The 18,861-nt window shown below is 39.9% G+C and overlaps 1 protein-coding gene across 1 annotated transcript in view; it reads left to right on the top strand.

The window, feature by feature from the left end:
* The window catches only part of LOC126079532 (L-lactate dehydrogenase C chain), a 51,977-nt gene that overhangs the window by 11,729 nt on the left and 21,387 nt on the right, over positions 1-18,861 (top strand). The window contains exon 3 of the mRNA XM_049890617.1: positions 18,686-18,859. Coding sequence (XP_049746574.1) covers positions 18,686-18,859 — 174 coding nt within the window. The remainder of the gene's footprint in view (positions 1-18,685; positions 18,860-18,861) is intronic.

The raw sequence follows: 18,861 nt of genomic DNA on the forward strand, positions 1-18,861 counted from the left end.
ACAGAAAATGGTAAAAATGAAGGTAAATCTAAACAAATATCAATTGTATAAAACTATAATGTCTTGTGGGATTAAAAAATTTAAAATATATATAACACGTAAGTCTGGGGTTGAAGGATGGTATTCTAAGTTCCTCACATAATTAGGAAAAAGGGTAAAGGTGGTGATTAACCTTGGACTTTGATAAGTTAGATATGAATGTTGCAATTTTTGTGGCAATCGTTAAAAGAGAAACTGTTGTTGTTAGGTGCCATCTAGTCAATTCCGACTCATAGCCACCCAGTGTACAATAGAACGAAACACTGCCCAGTCCTGCACCATCCTCACAATCGTTATTGTTGACTCCACTGTTGTAGCCACTGTGTCAGTCCATCTCGTTGGGGGTCTTCCTCTTTTTCACTGACCCTCTACTTTACCAAGCATGATGTCCTTCTCCAGGGACTGATTCCTCCTGATAACATGTCCAAAGTTTTTAATGATTGCTACAAAAATTACAACATTCATACCTAACTTATCAAAGTCCAAAGAAACTATTGTAACCTCTAAATTAGTAAAGGATAAGAAATAAAATTAGAAAAACATGGCCAGTGAATCAAAAAGAAGGTAAAAAAGAAATATAAGAGGGACAACATATAGAACTAAGAGTTTAGCAAGCATGCCAGACACAAAGTTAGTAATAAAAAATCCATTGTATTTCTAGACACCAAAAACAAGCAAAACACAGAAAAAAAATTAAGCTATTATTTATAATATCAAAATAGGAATGACCTGGGAATAAATCTAACAAGATACATATAAGAGCCTTTAGATAGGAAATCATACAACCTCACTGAAAGATATTAAAGATGGTTCGATAAATGAAAAAATATGCCTTGTTCACGTGGAAGATCCAATATTGTAAGATGTACATTCCTCTCATGTTGATCTATAAATTATATGCATCCCAGCCAAAACTCCAACAGATTTTTGGTTGTTGTTTGCATATTTCGAGCTAATTCTGAAATTTTAAGATCCAAGAATAAACAAGATACTGTTGAAGGAAGAACAAGATCAAGACTTACTATAAAGCTATAACAGAAGGAATACACAGAGTTACTATACCAAAAAGAATTGGTCAACGTTCAACCCTTTCAGGAGGTGATGTGTGATCAGGAACCAATGGTACTGAAGGAAGAACCCCAAGCTGCACTGAAGGCATTGGTGAAAAACAAGGCTCTGGGAATTGATGGAATACCAATTAAGATGTTTCAGCAAATAGATGCAGCACTGGAAGAGCTCACTTGTCTATGCCAGGAAATTTGGAAGACAGCTATCTGGCCAACCAACTGGAAGAGATCCATATTTATGCCTATTCCCAAGGAAGGTGATCCAACCAAATGTGGAAGTTATCGAACAATATTAATATCACATGCAAGCTAATTTTGCTGAAGATCATTCAAAAGCAGCTGCAGCAGTCTATTGACAGGGAACTGCCAGAAATTCAAGCTGGATTTAGAAGGGAACATGGAACCCAGGGATATCACTGCTGATGTCAGATGGATCCCGGCTGAAAGCAGAGAATATCAGAAAGATGTTTACCTGTGTTTTATTGAGTATTCTAAGGTGTTTAACTGTGTGGATCATAACAAAGTATGGATAATATTACGGAGAATGTGAATTCTGGAACACTTAATTATATTCATGAGGAATCTGTACATGGATCAAGAGGCAGTCATTCGAACAGAACAAGGGGATACTGCCTGGTTTAAAGTCAGGATAGGTGTGTGTCAGGGTTGTATCCTTTCACCATACCTATTCAATCTGTATACTGAGCAAATAATCTGAGAAGCTGGACTATACGAAGAAGAATGGGGCATCAGGATTGGAGGAAGACTCATTAACAACCTGCGTTATGCAGATGACACAACCTTCCTTGCTGAAAGTGAAGAGGACTTGAAGCACTTACTGATGAGGATCAAAGACCACAGCCTTCAGTATGGATTACACCTCAACATAAAGAAAACAAAAATCCTGACAAGTGGACCAATAAGCAACATCATGATAAAGGGAGAAAAGATTGAAGTTGTCAAGGATTTCCTTTTACTTGTATCCACAATCAACATCCATGGAAGCAGCAGTCAAGAAATCAAAAGACTCAGTTGCATTGGGCAAATCTGCTGCAAAAGACATCTTTAAAGTGTTGAAAAGCAAAGATGTCACCTTGAAGACTAAATTGTGCCTGACCCAAGCCATGGTGTTTTCAATTGCCTCATGTGCATATGAAAGCTGGACAATTAATAAGGAAGATTAAGGAAGAATTGATGCCTTGGAATTGTGGTGTTGGTGAAGAATATTGACTATGCTATGGATTGCCAAAAGAACGAACAAGTCTGTCCTGAAAGAAGTGCAGCCAGAATGCTCCTTAGAAACAAGGATGGGGAGACTATGTCTCACATACTTTGGACATGTTATCAGGAGAGATCAGTTCCTGGAGAAGGACATCATGCTTGGTAAAGTAGAGAGTCAGCTAAAAAGAGGAAGACCCGCAACAAGATGGATTGACACAGTGGCTGCAATAATGGGCTCAAGCATAGCAACAATTGTGAGGTCGGTGCAGGACCGGGCAGTGTTTTGTTCCACTATGAGTCGGAAGCAACTCGATGGTTCATAACAACAACAACAAATTAAGTTTAGAGACAAAAGATCAGTGGAACAAAATAGAGGCCAGAAACAGACCGAGGTATTTCTAGGCACTTGTTATGTAACAATGCAGATTAATAGGAAATTTATGGACTTATAAAATTTTTTTGTATGGCAGTGGTTATCTTTATGAAATAAATAAAATTGTACCCCTAATTGACATCACACACAGAAATCAATTCCAGTTTGGTTAAAGACCAAAATGTGAAAAACAAAAGCTTCAGTTTAGAAGATAACATAGACTATCTTTGTGACCTTAGGATAGGAAAGAATTTCTCTTTTTACATTTTTTTTATCATAGGAAATGTCATGGTCCCTTCTGCTGGACTCACTTAAAAAGCCCAGGGCCCATTTAATATATAAATTTCAAGACTTACCTCTATTTATTGTACTTTAGATGAAGGGTTACAGAACAAACTAGTTTCTCATTAAACTATTAGTACACATATTGTTTTATGACATTGGTTGCCAACCCCACGACATACCAATACTCTCCCCTTCTTGACCTTGGGTTCCCTATTACCAGCTTTCCTGTCCTCTCCTGCCTTCTTGTCCTTGCCCCTGGGCTGGTGTGCCCATTTAGTCTCATTTTGTTTTATAGTCCTATCTAATCTTTGGCTGGAAACTCTGGTAGCATAGTGGTTAAGTGCTACGGCTGCTAACCAAAAGGTCGGCAGTTTAAATCCGCCAGGCACTCCTTGGAAACTCTACGGGGCAGTTCTACTCTGTCTTATAGGGTTGCTATGAGTCGGAATCGACTCGATGGCAGTGGGTTTGGTTTTTGGTTTTTAATCTTTGGCTGAAGGGTAAACCTCAGAAGTGACTTCATTACTGAACAAAAAGGGCATCTGGGGACCATGCTCTCGGGGTTTCTCCAGTCTGTGTCAGACCAGTTAAGTCTGGATTTTTTTTTTTTTTTTGGTGAGTTAGAATTTTGTTCTACATTTTTCTCTAGCTCTGCCTGGGACCCTCTATTGCGATCCCTGTCAGAGCAGTCAGTGGTGGTAGCCGGGCACCATCTAGTTGTGCTGGACTCAGTCTGCTGGAGGCTGTAGTACTTGTGGTCTGTTAGTCATTTGGTCTAATATTTCCCTTATGTCTTTGGTTTTCTTCATTCTCCCTTGCTCCAAAAGGATGGCCGTTCACAAGCTTTTAAGACCCAAGACGATACTCACTAAAATAGAATGTAGAACATTTTCTTTATAAACTATGTTATGTCAATTGAGCTGGATGTACCCCGAGACCACGGTCCCCACAGCCCTCAGCGTAGTAATTTGGTCCCTTAGGGAGTTTAGATGTGTCTATGGAGCTTCCATGACCTTGCCTTGTACAAGTTGTGCTGGCTTCCCGAGTATCATTTACTATCTCATCCTTCACGAAAGTTACCACTTATCTATTGTCTACTTAGTGATTTTCTCTCCCACCCTTCCCCTCCCTTGTAACCATCAAAGACTGTAAACCTTTTGACGAGTTTTTGTAGTAGTGGACTCATACAATATTTGTTCTTCTGTGATTGACTTATTTTACTCAGCACAATGCCCTCCAGATTCATCCACATTGTGAGACGCTTCACAGATTCATCATTGTTCTTTATCGTTGAGTAGTATTCCATTGTGTGTATGTGCCATAGTTTGTTTATCCATTCATCTGTTGATGGACATCTAGGTTGTTTCCATCTTTTTGCTATTGCAAACAGTGCCGCAGTGAACATGGGTATGCATGTGTCTGTTTGTGTGACAGCTCTTATTTCTCTAGGATATATTCCTAGGAGTGGGATTGCTGAATCATGTGATATTTCTATTTCTAGCTTTTTAAGGAAGTGTCATATCATTTTCCAAAATAGTTGTACCATTTTGCATTCCCACCAGCAGTGCATAAGAGTCCCAAAATCCCCACAGGCTCTCCAACATTTGTTATTTTCTGTTTTTTAAAAAATTCCTGCCAGTAACTACTTTAGGTGAAGGGAAAGACAGCACACAATACAGGGAGGTCAGCACAATTGGACTAAACCAAAAGCAAAGAAGTTTCCTGAATAAACTGAATGCTTCGAAGGCCAGCATAGCAGGGGCAGGGGTCTGGGGACCATGGGTTTCAGGGGACATCTAAGTCAATTGGCATAATAAAATCTATTAAGAAAACATTCTGCATCCCACTTTGAAGAGTGGCATCTGGGGTCTTAAACGCTAGCAAACAGCCATCTAAGATGCATCAATGAGTCTCAACCCACCTGGATCAAAGGAGGATGAAGAACATCAAGGACACAAGGTGATTACGAGCCCAAGAGACAGAAAGGGCCACATGAACCAGAGACTACATCATCCTGAGACCAGAAGAACTAGATGGTGCCCAGCTGCAACTGATGACTGCCCTGACAGGGAACACAACAGAGAACCCCCCTGAGGGAGCAGGAGAGCAGTGGGATGCAGACCCCAAATTCTCATAAAAAGACCAGACTTAATGGTCTGACTGAGACTGGAAAGACCCTGGTGGTCATGGCCATACCTTCTGTTGGCCCAGGACAGGAACCATTCCTGAAGCCAACTCTTCAGACATGGATTGGACTGGACAATGGGTTGGAGAGGGATGCTGGTGAGGAGTGAGCTTCTTGGATCAGGTGGACACTTGAGACTATGTTGGCATCTCCTGTCTGGAGGGGAGATGAGAGGGTGAATGGGGTTAGAAGCTGACGAAAAGGACACGAAAAGAGAGAGTGGAGGGAGAAAGCAGGCTGTCTCATTAAAAAAAAAAATTTTTTTTTTTCTCATTAGGGGGAGAGTAATTGGGAGTATGTAGCAAGGTGTATATGGGTTTTTGTGTGAGAGACTGACTTGATTTGTAAACTTTCACTTAAAGCACAATAAAAATTATTAAAAAAAAAATTCCTGCCAGTAATGTTGAGATGAGATGGTATCTCATTGTGGTTTTGATTTGCATTTCTGTAATGGTAGTGATCGGGAGCATTTCCTCATGTGTCTGTTAGCCGATTGAATGTCTTCTTTGGTAAGTGTCTGTTCATATCCTTTGCCCATTTTTACATTGGATTATGTGTCTTCTTGCTGTAGAAGTGTTGGGTTTTCCAGTAGATTTTACAAATTAGATGCTTGTTGAATTTGTACTAGCCAAAAAATTTTTCCCAGTCTGTAGGTTCTCTTTTTACTCTTTTGGTGAAGTATTTTCATGAGCATAAGTTTTTAATATTTAGAAGATCCCAGTTATCTAGTTTATCTTTTGGAGTTTGTGTGTTCTTAGTTATTGTTTGTATCCTGTTAATGCCGTGTATTAGAGCCTCTAGCGTTGATCCTATTTTTTCTTCTATGATCTTTATAGTTTTTGTTTTATAGTTAGGCCTTTGAACCATTTTGAATTAGTTTTTGTGTATGGTGTGAAGTATGGGCCCTGTTTCATTTTTTTGTAGAGGGACAGCCAGTTTTGCCAGCACCATTTGTTAAAAAGACTGTCTTTCAATACACAGTACAGGAGAGGGCAGCACATCTGGACTAAACCAAAAGTAAAGAAGTTTCCTGATTACAACCAAATACTTTGAAGGCCAGAGTAGCAGGGGCAGGGGTTTGGGGACCATGGTTTCAGGGGATATCTGCGTTAATTGGCATAACAAAATGTATTAAGAAAACATTCTGCATCCGACTTTGGTGAGTGGCGTCTGGGGCCTTAAACTCTAGCAAGCAGCCATCTAAGGTGCATCAGTGGGTCTCAACCCACCTGGAGCAAAGGAGAATGAAGAACACCAGAGACACAAGGGAAAGAGGGAGCCATTGCTTAAGGGCCACTGAGTTTCTATTAATGGCGGTACAGTAATCTGGAAGTAGGTAGTGTTGATGGTTGCACAACATGATGAATGTGGTCAATGTCACTGATTTGTATACGTAAAAATTGTTGAATTGGCAAATTTTTGCTATATACTTTTTACTGCAATTTAAAAATGAGTTTATGTTTATAAAAACACACCATAAAAATGCTGGTGAGGAGTGAGCTTCTTGGGTCAGGTGGACACTTGAATCTATGTTGGTATCTCCTGCCTGGAGGGGAGATGAGAGGGTGGAGGGGGTTAGAAGCTGGCGAAAAGGACACGAAAAGAGAGTGGAGGGAGAGAGCGGGCCGTCTCATTAGGGGGAGAGTAATTCAGAGTGTGTAGCCAGGTGTATATGGGTTTTTGAGACTGACTTGATCTGTAAACTTTCACTTAAAGCACAATAAAAATTGTATTAAAAAAAACACACCATAAAAGAGTAGCCATAAACCGAGAGAAGATATTTGCAATATAAACAATTGACAAAGAAATAGTGTTTAGAATGGAAAAACTTCTATAATAAACAAGATAAATCTAAATAGCTTAATGGAAAAATGAGGAAAGATTTGAATATGTCACAAAAGAAGAAACTCAAATGGCTTATAAACATATGAAAAGAAAATATCAATAGTAACCAAAACAAACAAAAATATTTGGACACATGGTGACCCTATATGTGTAGAGTAGAACTGTCCTCCACAGGGTTTTCAAGGCTGTGATCTTTTGGCAGCAAATTGCCAGATCTTTCTTCTGAGACACCTCTGGGAGGACTTCCTCCCATAACCTTTCGGTTAGCAGCCAAGTGTATTAAGTGTTTACACCACCCAAGGGCTCTGCAGCCTGCAACATAGGAGGTACTAAAATATTTGTGGAAGGAAGGGAGGAATATGAAATCAAAATCTGTTCTTATGGAGCTTATAATCAAGTTAGAGGTGTAAGTAAGACACGACCATGAGAAAATAACAGTATAAAGCACTATATTATAAGAACTGTTTGAGAATTACAGACAGTAAATGCTAGAAAAATTCAATAAAGTAGGATTGTATTTATGAATGCTATTACTAGGCAATGCCTGGCAGAGGAATTGAGATTTTAATAAGTATATGATCAACAACATAATAGTCATATTGGCAACCAGTGTCACAAAATAGTATGCCTATTAACTGTGTAATGAGAAACTGTAAACTGTCTAAAGTACAATAAAAAAATAATAGTAGTAGTGATAATTGCTAACACTTATTTAACATTTAATATGTTCCTAGGCATTGTTCTTTATGTATATTAACTCACTGAATAATCTTCCTAAGAACTGCATAAAAGAAAAAGTATTATTAACTCAGTCTTACAGGTGAGGAACTGAGGGTGAGAGGGTAAGCAAAGAACTTGCTCAGGGGTAAGAGTCAGGATACAGGCAGTTGGACCCCAGAGCCTTTGGTTTAGACCATTATGGTTTGCTGTCTCTTTGAGGCTTGAGGTATATTTAGAAAGGAAAATAAATAACAGGTAAGGAGATGATGGCGTTAACAGAATCAGGGAAGTTGGAAAATAAAATAAAAAAATAAGGCATAAAGCCAGTAAGATAATTTGAAGTCAGATTATGAAAAGACTTGGTATTTTACTTTGGTATATGCTTTAACTGAATTTGATAGTATAATTACTAATATTTCAAATAATCTATCATAGTCATGCAAAGATTACTCTGGAGAAGTTGCAAGGTCGTTTTGCTGTTTATCCTCTAGAAATTAGAGAGGGAGAGAAGGAGAGAAGCAGAGAGGGCGGAAGGTAGAGAGGGAGACTTATTTGGTTGGATATAGCTGTGTGAAAGGTGAAAGCTGAGCAAAGTCTTGGAGAAAGAATGAGTAGACTGCATATGCAGAGAGAGCAGTGAACTTCCAGCTGTAGAGTTTTTACTTATCATGAGGGAGAGATGATCTTTTAGTTTAATGTGTAACATGTCAGCCTAAGAAATGCCACCCTTCTAAGCTTATAAAAATCTTAACTGAGGCAGGAAAGACATAAAGGTATTTAAGTGTTTATGTTTCATAAATTGTCTAAATTTTAGATTAGAAAGATATGTGAATGACCATAAATGGAAATGCAATATTAAAAAATTAAGCAAATTTCCTTCTCTAAGAAAGCATAAAAATAAGTTAAAAAAAATAGAGATGGGCACGTAGAGGAAGAAATTTTACCTAATTTTGACATCCATCTGAAAAATAACTCCCAGCTATATAATACTTTTAAAAAATCGAGTATGGGTTAGTGAGTGTTATCATATTGACATTGGATTCAGTAGATGAAATAAGGCTGGTCATCACATTTAAGAGGTAGTTTATTTTCTTTTGTGGATTAAGAACTTGTTCCAGTCTCTTATGTTAATTAGAAGCAAATACTCTAATAATTAGAAGTGAATACACTCTTCTTGTTGTTAGATGCAGACTCAAAATGACCCTGTGCTCAACAGAATGAAACACTCCCTGGTCCTGCCCATCCTCACACAATTGTTACTGTGTTTGAGCCCATTACTGCAGCCACTGTGTCAATCCATCTTGTTGAGGATCTTTCTCTTTTTTGCTGATCCTCTACTTTACCAAGCATGATGTCCTTCTCCAGGAACTGTTCCCTCCGATAACATGTCCCAAGTACTTGAGATGAAGTCTCGCCAAACCTGCTCCTAAGGAGCATTCTGGCTGTACTTCTCCTAAGACAGATTTATTTGTTCTTCTGGAAGTCCAAGATATATTCAGTATTCTTCACCAAAACCATAATTCAAAGGCATCGATTTTTCTTTGGTCTTCTTTCTTCATTGTCCAGCTTTCACATGCATAGGAGGGAATAGAAAATACCATGGCTTGGATCAGGCACAGCTTAGTCCTCAAAGTGATATCTTTGCTTTTTAACACCTTAAAGAGGCCTTTTGCAGCAGATTTGCCCAATGCAATTGGGTCTTTTGATTTCTTGACTGCTGCTTCCATGGGTGTTGATTGTGGATACAATTAGAATGAAATCCTTGGCAATTTCAATCTTTTCTCCTTTTGTCATGATGTTACTTATTGGTCCAGTTGTGACTTTTTTTTTTTTTTTTTATGTTGAGACGTAATCCATACTGAAGGCTGTAGTCTTTGATCTTCATCAGTAACTGCTTAAAGTCCTCTTCATTTTCAGCAAGCAAGGTTCTGTCACCTGCACACCGCAGGTTGTTAATGAGTGTTCATTCAAACTTGATGCCCTATTCTTCTTCATATAGTCCAGCTTCTCAGATTATTTGTTTAGCATACAGATTGAATAAGATGGTGAAATGATACAACCCTGACACACACCTTGACTTTAAAACACACAGTATCCCCTTTTTCGGTTCGAACAACTGCTTCTTGGTCTATGTACAGGTTCTGCATGAGCACAATTAAGCGTTCTGGAATTCCCATTCTTCACAATATTATCCATAATTTGTTATGATCTACACAGTGGAATGCCTTTGCATAGTCAATAAAACACAGGTGGACATCTTTCTAGTATTCTCTGCTTTCAGCCACAATCCATCTAACATCAGCAATGAAATCTCTTGTTTCACATTGTCTTCTGAATCTGGCTTGAATTTCTGGTAGTTTCCTAGTGATGTACTGCTACAACTGTTTTTGGTTTCTCTTTAGCAAAATTTTACTTGCGTTAAGTGCTACAGCTGCTAACCAAAGGGTTGGCAGTTCGAATCCACCAGGCGCTCCTTGGCAACTCTGTGGGGCAGTTCTACCCTGTTCTCTAGGGTCGATATGAGTCAGAATCAACTCAACGGCACTGGGTTTTTTTTTTTTTATGATATTGATGATATTATTTGATAGCTGTCACATTCTGTTGGATCAGCTTTCTCTGGAATGGGCACAAATACGGATCTCATCCAGTCGGTTGGCCAGGTCTTCCGAATATCTTGGCATAGAAGAGTGAGAGCTTCCAGGGTTGCATTGTTTGTTGAAACATCTCAGTTGGTATTCTTTCAATTCCTGGAGCCTTGTTTTTTGCCAATGCCTTCAGTACAGCTTGAACTATTCCTTCAATACCGTCCATTCTTGATCATATGCTATTTCCTGAAACGTTGAACAGCGACTCTGTATATTACTTCTGTCTTTTTTTTAAATGTATTGTGCTTTAAGTGAAAGTTTACAGATCAAAATCAGTCTTTCATATAAAACCTTATACACACCTTGCTATGTATCCCTAGCTACTCTCCCCCTAATGTGACAGCACGTTCCTCTCTGCCCTGTATTCCCCGTGTCTATTCAACCAACTCCTGTCCCCTCCCGCCTTCTCATCTTGCCTCTAAAAGGAGCTGCCCGCATAGTCTCATGTGTCTACTTGAGCCAAGAAGCTCACTCCTCACCAGTATCATTTTCTGACTTATAGTCCAGTCCAATCCCTGTCTGAAGAGTTGGCTTTGGGAATGGTTCCAGCCTTGGGCTAACAGAGGGTCTGGGGTCCATGACGTCTGTGGTCCCTCCAGTCTCAGACCATTGAGTCTGGTCTTTTTACGAGAATTTGATGTCTGCATCCCATGTTCTCCTTCTCCATCAGGGATTCTCTGTTGTGTTTCCTGTAAGGGCCCTCATCAGTGGTAGCTGAGCACCATCTAGTTCTTCTGGTCTCAGGCTGATGTAGTTTCTGGTTTATGTGGCCCTTTCTGTCTCTTGGACTCATATTTACCTTGTGACTTTGGTGTTCTTCAATCTCCTTTGCTCCAGGTGGGTTGAGACCAGTTGATGCATCTTAGATGGCTGCTTGCTAATGTTTAAGACCCCAGATGCCACTCACCAAAGTTGATGCAGAACGTTTTCTTGATACCTTTTGTTATGCCAGTTGACCTAGATGTCCCCGGAAACCATGGTCCCCAGATCCCATACCTGCTACTCTGGCCTTTGAAGTATTTGGTTGTATTCAGGAAACTTCTTTGCTTTTGGTTTAGTACAGTTGTCCTGACCTCCCCTTATTGTGTGTTGTCACTCCCTTCACCTAAAATAGTTCTTGTCTACTATCTAATTAGTGAATACCCCCTCCCTCCCCCCCACACTCGTAACCATCAAAGAATATTTTCCTCTGTATTTAAACTTTTTCTTGAGTTCTTATAATAGTGGTCTCACAAAATATTTGTTCTTTTGGTACTGACTAATTTCACTCAACATAATGCCTTCCAGATTCATCCATGTTATGAGATGATTCACAGATTCATCGTTGTTCTTAATCATTGCAAAATATTCCATTATGTGAATGTACCATAATTTATATATCTATTCTTCTGTTGATGGGCACCTTCGTTGTTTCCATCTTTTTGCTATTGTAAACAGTTCTGTAATGAACACGGGTGTGCATATATCTGTTCATGTGAGGGCTCTTATTTCTCTAGGATATATTCCAAGAAGTGGGATTGCTAGATCTTATGGCAGTTTGGTCTTCACAAATTCCCTAAACTTCTGTTTTCTGGGAAATGTCCTAATTTCGCCTTCATATTTGAGAGACGGAAGCCCTGGTGGTGTTGTGGTTAAGTGCTACAGCTGCTAACCAAAAGGTCAGCAGTTCAAATCCGCCAGGTGCTCCTTGGAAACTCTACAGGGCAGTTCTACTCTGTCGTATAGGTTCGCTATGAGTCAGAATTGACTTGACGGCAGTGGGTTTTTGGTTTATTTGAGAGACAGTTTTGCTGGATATATGATTCTTAACTAGCAATTATTTTCCTTTAAGGCTTTATATATGTCATCCCATTGGCTCTTGCTTGCATGGCTTCTGCCGAGTAGTCCGACTTTATTCTTTTTTTTTTTTTTTTTAAATTTCTTTGTTGTACTTCGGATGAAGCTTTACAGAACAAACTAGTTTCTAATTAAACAGTACACACATTGTTTTATGGCATTGGTTAAAAACCCCATGACATGTCAACACTCTCCGTTTCTCAACCTTGGGTTCCCTATTACCAGCTTTCCTGTCCCCTCCTGCCTTCTAGTCTTTGCCCCAGGGGCTGGTGTGCCCCTTTAGTCTTTTTTTTTTTTTTTTTTTTTATAATAACTTTTATTAAGCTTCAAGTGAACATTTACAAATCCAATCAGTCTGTCACATATAAGTTTACATACATCTCACTCCCTACTCCCACTTACTCTCCCCGTCTTGAGTCAGCCCTTTCAGTCTCTCCTTTCTTGACAATTTTGCCGGCTTCCCTCTCTCTCTATCCTCCCATCCCCCCTCCAGACAAGAGTTGCCAACACAATCTCAAGTGTACACCTGATATAATTAGCTCACTCTTCATCAGCGTCTCTCTCCCACCCGCTGACCAGTCCCTTTCATGTCTGATGAGTTGTCTTCAGGGATGGTTCCTGTCCTGTGTCAACAGAAGGTCTGGAGAGCATGACCGCCGGGATTCCTCCAGTCTCAGTCAGACCATTAAGTTTGGTCTTCTTATGAGAATTTGGGGTCTGCATCCCACTGCTCTCCTGCTCCCTCAGGGGTCCTCTGCTGAGCTCCCTGTCAGGGCAGTCATCGATTGTGGCCGGGCACCAACTAGTTCTTCTGGTCTCAGGATGATGTAGGTCTCTGGTTCATGTGGCCCTTTCTGTCTCTTGGGCTCTTAGTTCCGACTTTATTCTTATTGACTCTCCTTTGTAGGTAACTTTTTGTTTATCCCTAGCCGCTCTTAAAATTCTTTAACTTTGGTTTTGGCAAGTTTGGTTATAATATGTCTTGGTGACTTTCTTTTGGGATCTACCTCGTGTGGGGTTCAATAAGCATCTTGGATAGATATCTTCTTGTCTTTCATGATATCAGAGAATTTTTCTGCCAACAAATCTTCAACAATTTTCTCTGTATTTCCTGTTCTCCCTCCCTGTTCTGGTACTCCAATCACTCGTAGGTTATTTCTCTTGATAGGGTCCCACATGATTCTTAGGGTTTCTTCATTAAAAAAAAAAAAAATTATTTTATCTGATTTTTCTTTGAGTATATTGGTGCCAAGTGTTTTATCTTCAATTTCACTAGTTCTGACTTCCATTTCCTCAATTCTGCTCCTCTGACTTTCTATTAAGTTGTTTAGTTCTGAAATTTTATTGGTAATCTTCTGAATTTCTGATTGCTGTCTTTCTATGGATTCTTGCAGCCTATTATATTTGTCGTTATGGTCTTGAATAACCTTGTTATATTCCTCCACTGCTTTATCTGTGTGTTCCTTGGCTTGTTCTGCATTTTGCCTGGTCTCCTTCCTGATCTCTTGAAGAGTTCTGTATATTAATCTTTTGTGTTCTACCTCTGGCGATTCCAGGAGATATCTTTGTCTGAAAGATTCCATGATTCTTTCTTTTGGGAGCTTGTTGAAGCGATCGTGTTCTGCTTCTTTATGTGATTTGATATTGACTGTTGTCTCTGAGCCATCTATAGGTTATTGTATTAATTTATTTTATGTTTGCTTACTGTGTCCTAGCTTCTTGCTTTGTTTTGTTTTGATATGCCCAAATTAGCTGCTCAAATGAGCTAGTTTGATTATTGGAAGCTTTGAAGCTCTAACGTCCTGTTAACAGGTCACTACAGCTGTTACCAGGTGTATGAGCCCAAGAGTGCATTCACTTTTCTTGTATGGATTCAGGTGAGGTGTCTAGGTAGTCTGTCACCAATTTTCTGGCACAGGCTCTCACCTACAGTCTTAGAGGAGCAGGGGTGATTGGTGTAGGCTCAGGTATCTAGCTGCAGCAGGAGGTCATGCACTGAGCAAGGCAGGGGGCTGACAACAGTCCCTCATGTGTCTGTGACAGAAGCACATCTCTGTTCCCTAGAGCGCACAGGTGGGTGGGCTCTGCAGCTGGACCATGCACTCCTAGTACTTTTGGTTGTAAGGACTGAGAGGCACCACTTATCTTTGGACACCTGTTGCAGGTGGCATGGGTGGAGCCACCAATCCTCAGGCCCCTGATGTGGGTAGGTGAGGACCTTGCTTAATGGGCAGTGTCAAACGTCAAAAACCTGCCTCTCCACCACACAGCTGAAACAGTTAAAGTCAGACCTCAGGCACATGCACTGTTGCACTGTGGCAGCAAGGGCCTAAGCTGCTGAAATGGGCCCACACAGGTCCATTCAAGGGTGAGAGGCACTCAAAATACGTGGACCACTTGTACCTGTAGCCCAGGAAAGGAGCTGCTTCTGTCCTGAGTTCCCAACTTAGGAGAGGTAGAAGATTATTTTTTCCCCATTTGTTAATTTGTTCCTTCTCCAAGGCCAAGAGAATGGCTCGGTGCACACAGCAGGACCTATCTCAGGCCCAGGGAAAGCAACTGCCACTGAAGCTGGCTTGAGGACTGCAGCAGAGGGAGGAGGGATCAGATATATGGGAGAGAGCTCTTTCAAAAGGGTGTTTTTTGGTCTGCATGATAGATTAAACACAAATACTTATCTTTTGCTGAGAGCACTGTTATTCACTGATTCTGGGGGTGTGCATAGACTCTGTGCCACTTGCTCTCTCCCGCTATGAAAATGCACCCCAAATGCTACTGCCAGCCCTGCTGTGGTCACACCAGGGTATTGGGCCTATGGGGTACCAGCTCCCACCAAGTCAGGTCCAGCAACTCCTCACTGCTTCTGAACTGTCTTTGCCTCCTCCTGCTGCTCAGTCTGATTTCTTAACTTTGCCTTTGCTATTTTTTCATGTCTTTGCTGTAAGAGGGACTACCAGAAGCATCTGACTATCCATCATCTTGGCCCTTCCTCTATTCTGTCTTCTTTTGATACTTCCTGTGTCATACAATATTTTGCCCATAGAATCCTTCACTATTGCAACTCAAGGCTTAAATTTTTTCTTCAGTTCTTTCAGCTGGAGAAATGCCAAGCTTGTTCTTCTCTTTTGGTTTTCTAGCTTCAGGTCTTTGCACATTTCATTATAATACTTTGTTTTGTCTTCTCAAATCGCTCTTTGGAATCTTCTGTTCAGCTCTTTTACTTCATTGTTTCTTCCATTCCATTCTGACATCCATTTTGGTCTTTCTTTTCTGTCTTTTTGGTGACGTTCTTCTTTCTTCATGTTTGATGTTGTCCCACAACTTGTCTGGTCCTTGGTCATTAGTGTTCAATGTGTCAAATCTATTTTTTAATTATTTTTTTATTGTGGTGCAAATATAGACAAAAAACACTCACCAATTCAACAGTTCTGTATGCACACTTCAATGACATCAGCTGTACTCTTCATGTATTTTTAAAAAACATTTTATTTTTTAGGTGAAAATTTAGAGAACAAATTAGTTTCCTGTTCAACAATTTATATACAACTTGTTTCATGACGTTGGTTGCAAATCCCTTTGCAATGTGTCAGCACTGTCCCCTCTTCATCCCTGGGTTACCCATGTCCATTGGCCCAGCTTTCCTGCCCCTACCATCCTTCTGAATTTTGCTCTGGGGCAAACGCTGCCCTTTAGGTCTTGTTTAGTTGATTCTTCTGAGCTATACATTCCTCACTGATGTTACTGTAAATTTTATAGGACTGTCTGCTGTTGGCTATCATGGATTGAATTGTGTACTCCCAAAATATGTGTCAACTTGGTTAGGCCATGATTCCCAGTACTGTGTGGTTGTCCTCCATTTTAAGATTTTAACTTTACATTAAAGGGGATTAGGATGGGATTGTAACACCCTTATTAAAGGCACATCCCTGGTCCAATATAAAGGGAGTTTCCCTGGGGTGTGACCTGTACCACCTTTTATCTTACAAGAGATAAAAGAAAAGGGACGTGAGCAGAGACTAGGAGACCTCACACCACCAAGAAAGAAGCACGAGGAACAGAGTGCGTTGTTTAGACCCAGGGTTCCTGTGTGGAGAAGCTTCTAGTCCCAGGAAAGATTGATGAGAAAGACCTTCCTCCAGAGCTGACACAGACGGAAAGCCTACCCCTGGAGCTGACACCCCGAATTTGGACTTCTAGTCTACTAAAAAAAATTAATTTTTCTTTGTAAAGCCATCCACTTGTAGTGTTTGTGTTATAGCAGCACTAGATGACTAAGACAATGGCTATAAGGTGGTCTCTGGAAGTGATTTCAGTTCCAAGTTTGAAGGATGTCTGAGGGCCATAGTCTCAGGAGTTCTACCTGTCTCTTATCAGACCAGTAAATCTGGTCTTCTTTATGAGTTTTAATTTTATTCCACATTTCTCTCCTGCTCTGTCCATGAGGTACTATTGTGGTCCCATCGGAGCAGTTGGTAGTGATAATGAGGCACTGTCTAGTTCATCTGGTTTCTGGCTAGTGAAGGCTGTGGCTTATGTTGTCCATTAGTCCTTTGGACTAATTGTTTTGCTGAGTCTTTGTTTTTCTTCAGTCTTCTTTGCTCCAGATGGGAAGAGACCAATTGTTATATTTTGGATGGCTGCTTACAAGCATTTAAGACCCCAGTTGCTACTCTTAAAGGTAGGATGTAGAACATTGTCTATATGGATTATGGTATGCCAATTGATGTAGATGTCCCCCAAGACAATGGTCCCTAGCCCTCAAGCCCAGTATCTCAGCCCTGGGAGGTGTATGGTTATGGCTAAGGAGTTTTCATGACTGTGTCCTCTGTGCACACTATTGCATACATGGATGTATTTGTAATATGTACACTGCATATATGTGTGTATATATATATATATATTCTTCCATATACATCAAATCTATTCTTGGGATGGTCTGTAAATACAGATGAGGTATACTTATGGTTATACTATGGCTCTTTTAATTTTGTTCTTTCAAGTTGAGGTTGCATATGAGCAACTGATGGTCTGGTCTGCAGTTGGCTCCTGGCTTTGTTATGATTGATGATATTGAGCTTCTCCATTGTCTCTTTCCACAGATGTAGTCAATTTGATTCCTGTGTATGCTATGTGGTGAAGTCCACGTGCATAGTCACTGTTTATATTTTTGAAAGGAGGTATTTCCAATGAATATGTTATTGGTCTTTCAAAATTCTATTGTGCCATCTCTGGCATCCTTTCTATCCTCAAGGCTGTATTTTCCATCTACTAATCTGTCTTCTTTGTTTTCAGCTTTCGCATTCCAATCACCACTAATTATCATTGCATCTTCATTGCATGTTTGATCAATTTCAGACTGCAGAAGTTGGTAAAAATCTTCAGTTTCTTCATCTTTGGCATTTGTGTTGGTACATAAATTTGAATAATCATCATATTAACTGATCTTCCTTGTAGGTGTATGGATATTAACCTATCAACGACAGCACTGTATTTCAGGATAGATCTTGAAATGTTCTTCTTGACAGTGAATGCAACGCTGTTCCTCTTCAATGTGTCACTTCTGGCATAGTAGACCATAATTGTCTTATTCAAAATGGCCAATATCAGTCCGTTTCAGCTCACCAATGCCTAGGATATTTGTCATCAAACATTCCATTCTATTTTTGACAACTTTCAGTTTTCCTAGATTCATACTTTGTACATTCCACATTCCAATTATTATTGAATGTTTTCCTCTGTTTCTTCTCATTTTGAGTCATGCCACACCAGCAAATGAAGGTCCCAAAAGCTTTACTCCATCTATATCATTAAGGTCGACTTTACTTTGAGGAGGCAGTGCTTCCCCAGTTGTATTTTGAGTGATTTCAACCTGAGGGGCTTATTTTCTGGCACTGTATTGGACAACGTTCCACTGCTACTCATAAGGTTTTCACTGGCCAATTTTTAGAAGTAAATGGCCAGTTCCTTCTTCACAGTATGTCTTAGTCTGGAAGCTCAGTTAAAACCTGTCTACCATGGGTGACCCTGCTAGTATTTGAAATACTGGTGGTATGGCTTTTAGCATCACAGCAACACGCAAGCCACCACAGTACAAAAACACTCTTCAAATCTTAAAACAGACACATAAATTTTCATATTTCTAAGCTTTGATTCATATGGTATTCTAAGCAGCCAGAGAGCTAACTTGCATTGCTTCTGGCCTTAATACCAAATGGAAATGTGGGCTAGAGGGGTGGTAAGTTCTGTTATTAATGAAAAATTAGAGTTAGCTGTGTGAAAATTGGCAACTCATGGTGACAAGTGTTCCTTCAGACTATACAAGACGGTATTACTACATGGAATGTCTGTTGCTCTGCAAAAAAAAAAAAAAAAGTAGATGAGCACTTGAATACAAACAGACTTTTAAAGAAATAAGTCACAGTGATTATAGCAACCTTGATCCAAATATTATCTTTTGTTTTCTTTTTAGATTTCAGTATGTCTGCAAACTCCAAATTAGTTATTGTCACAGCAGGTGCACGGCAACAGGAGGGAGAAAGCCGTCTTGCCCTGGTCCAGCGTAATGTGAATATTATGAAAACAGTCATTCCTGCCATAATCCGTCATAGTCCTGACTGTATGATACTTATCGTTTCAAATCCAGGT

Source organism: Elephas maximus, chromosome 7 (assembly GCF_024166365.1).
Source record: "Elephas maximus indicus isolate mEleMax1 chromosome 7, mEleMax1 primary haplotype, whole genome shotgun sequence".
In the NCBI taxonomy this organism is placed as follows: Eukaryota; Metazoa; Chordata; class Mammalia; order Proboscidea; family Elephantidae; genus Elephas; species Elephas maximus.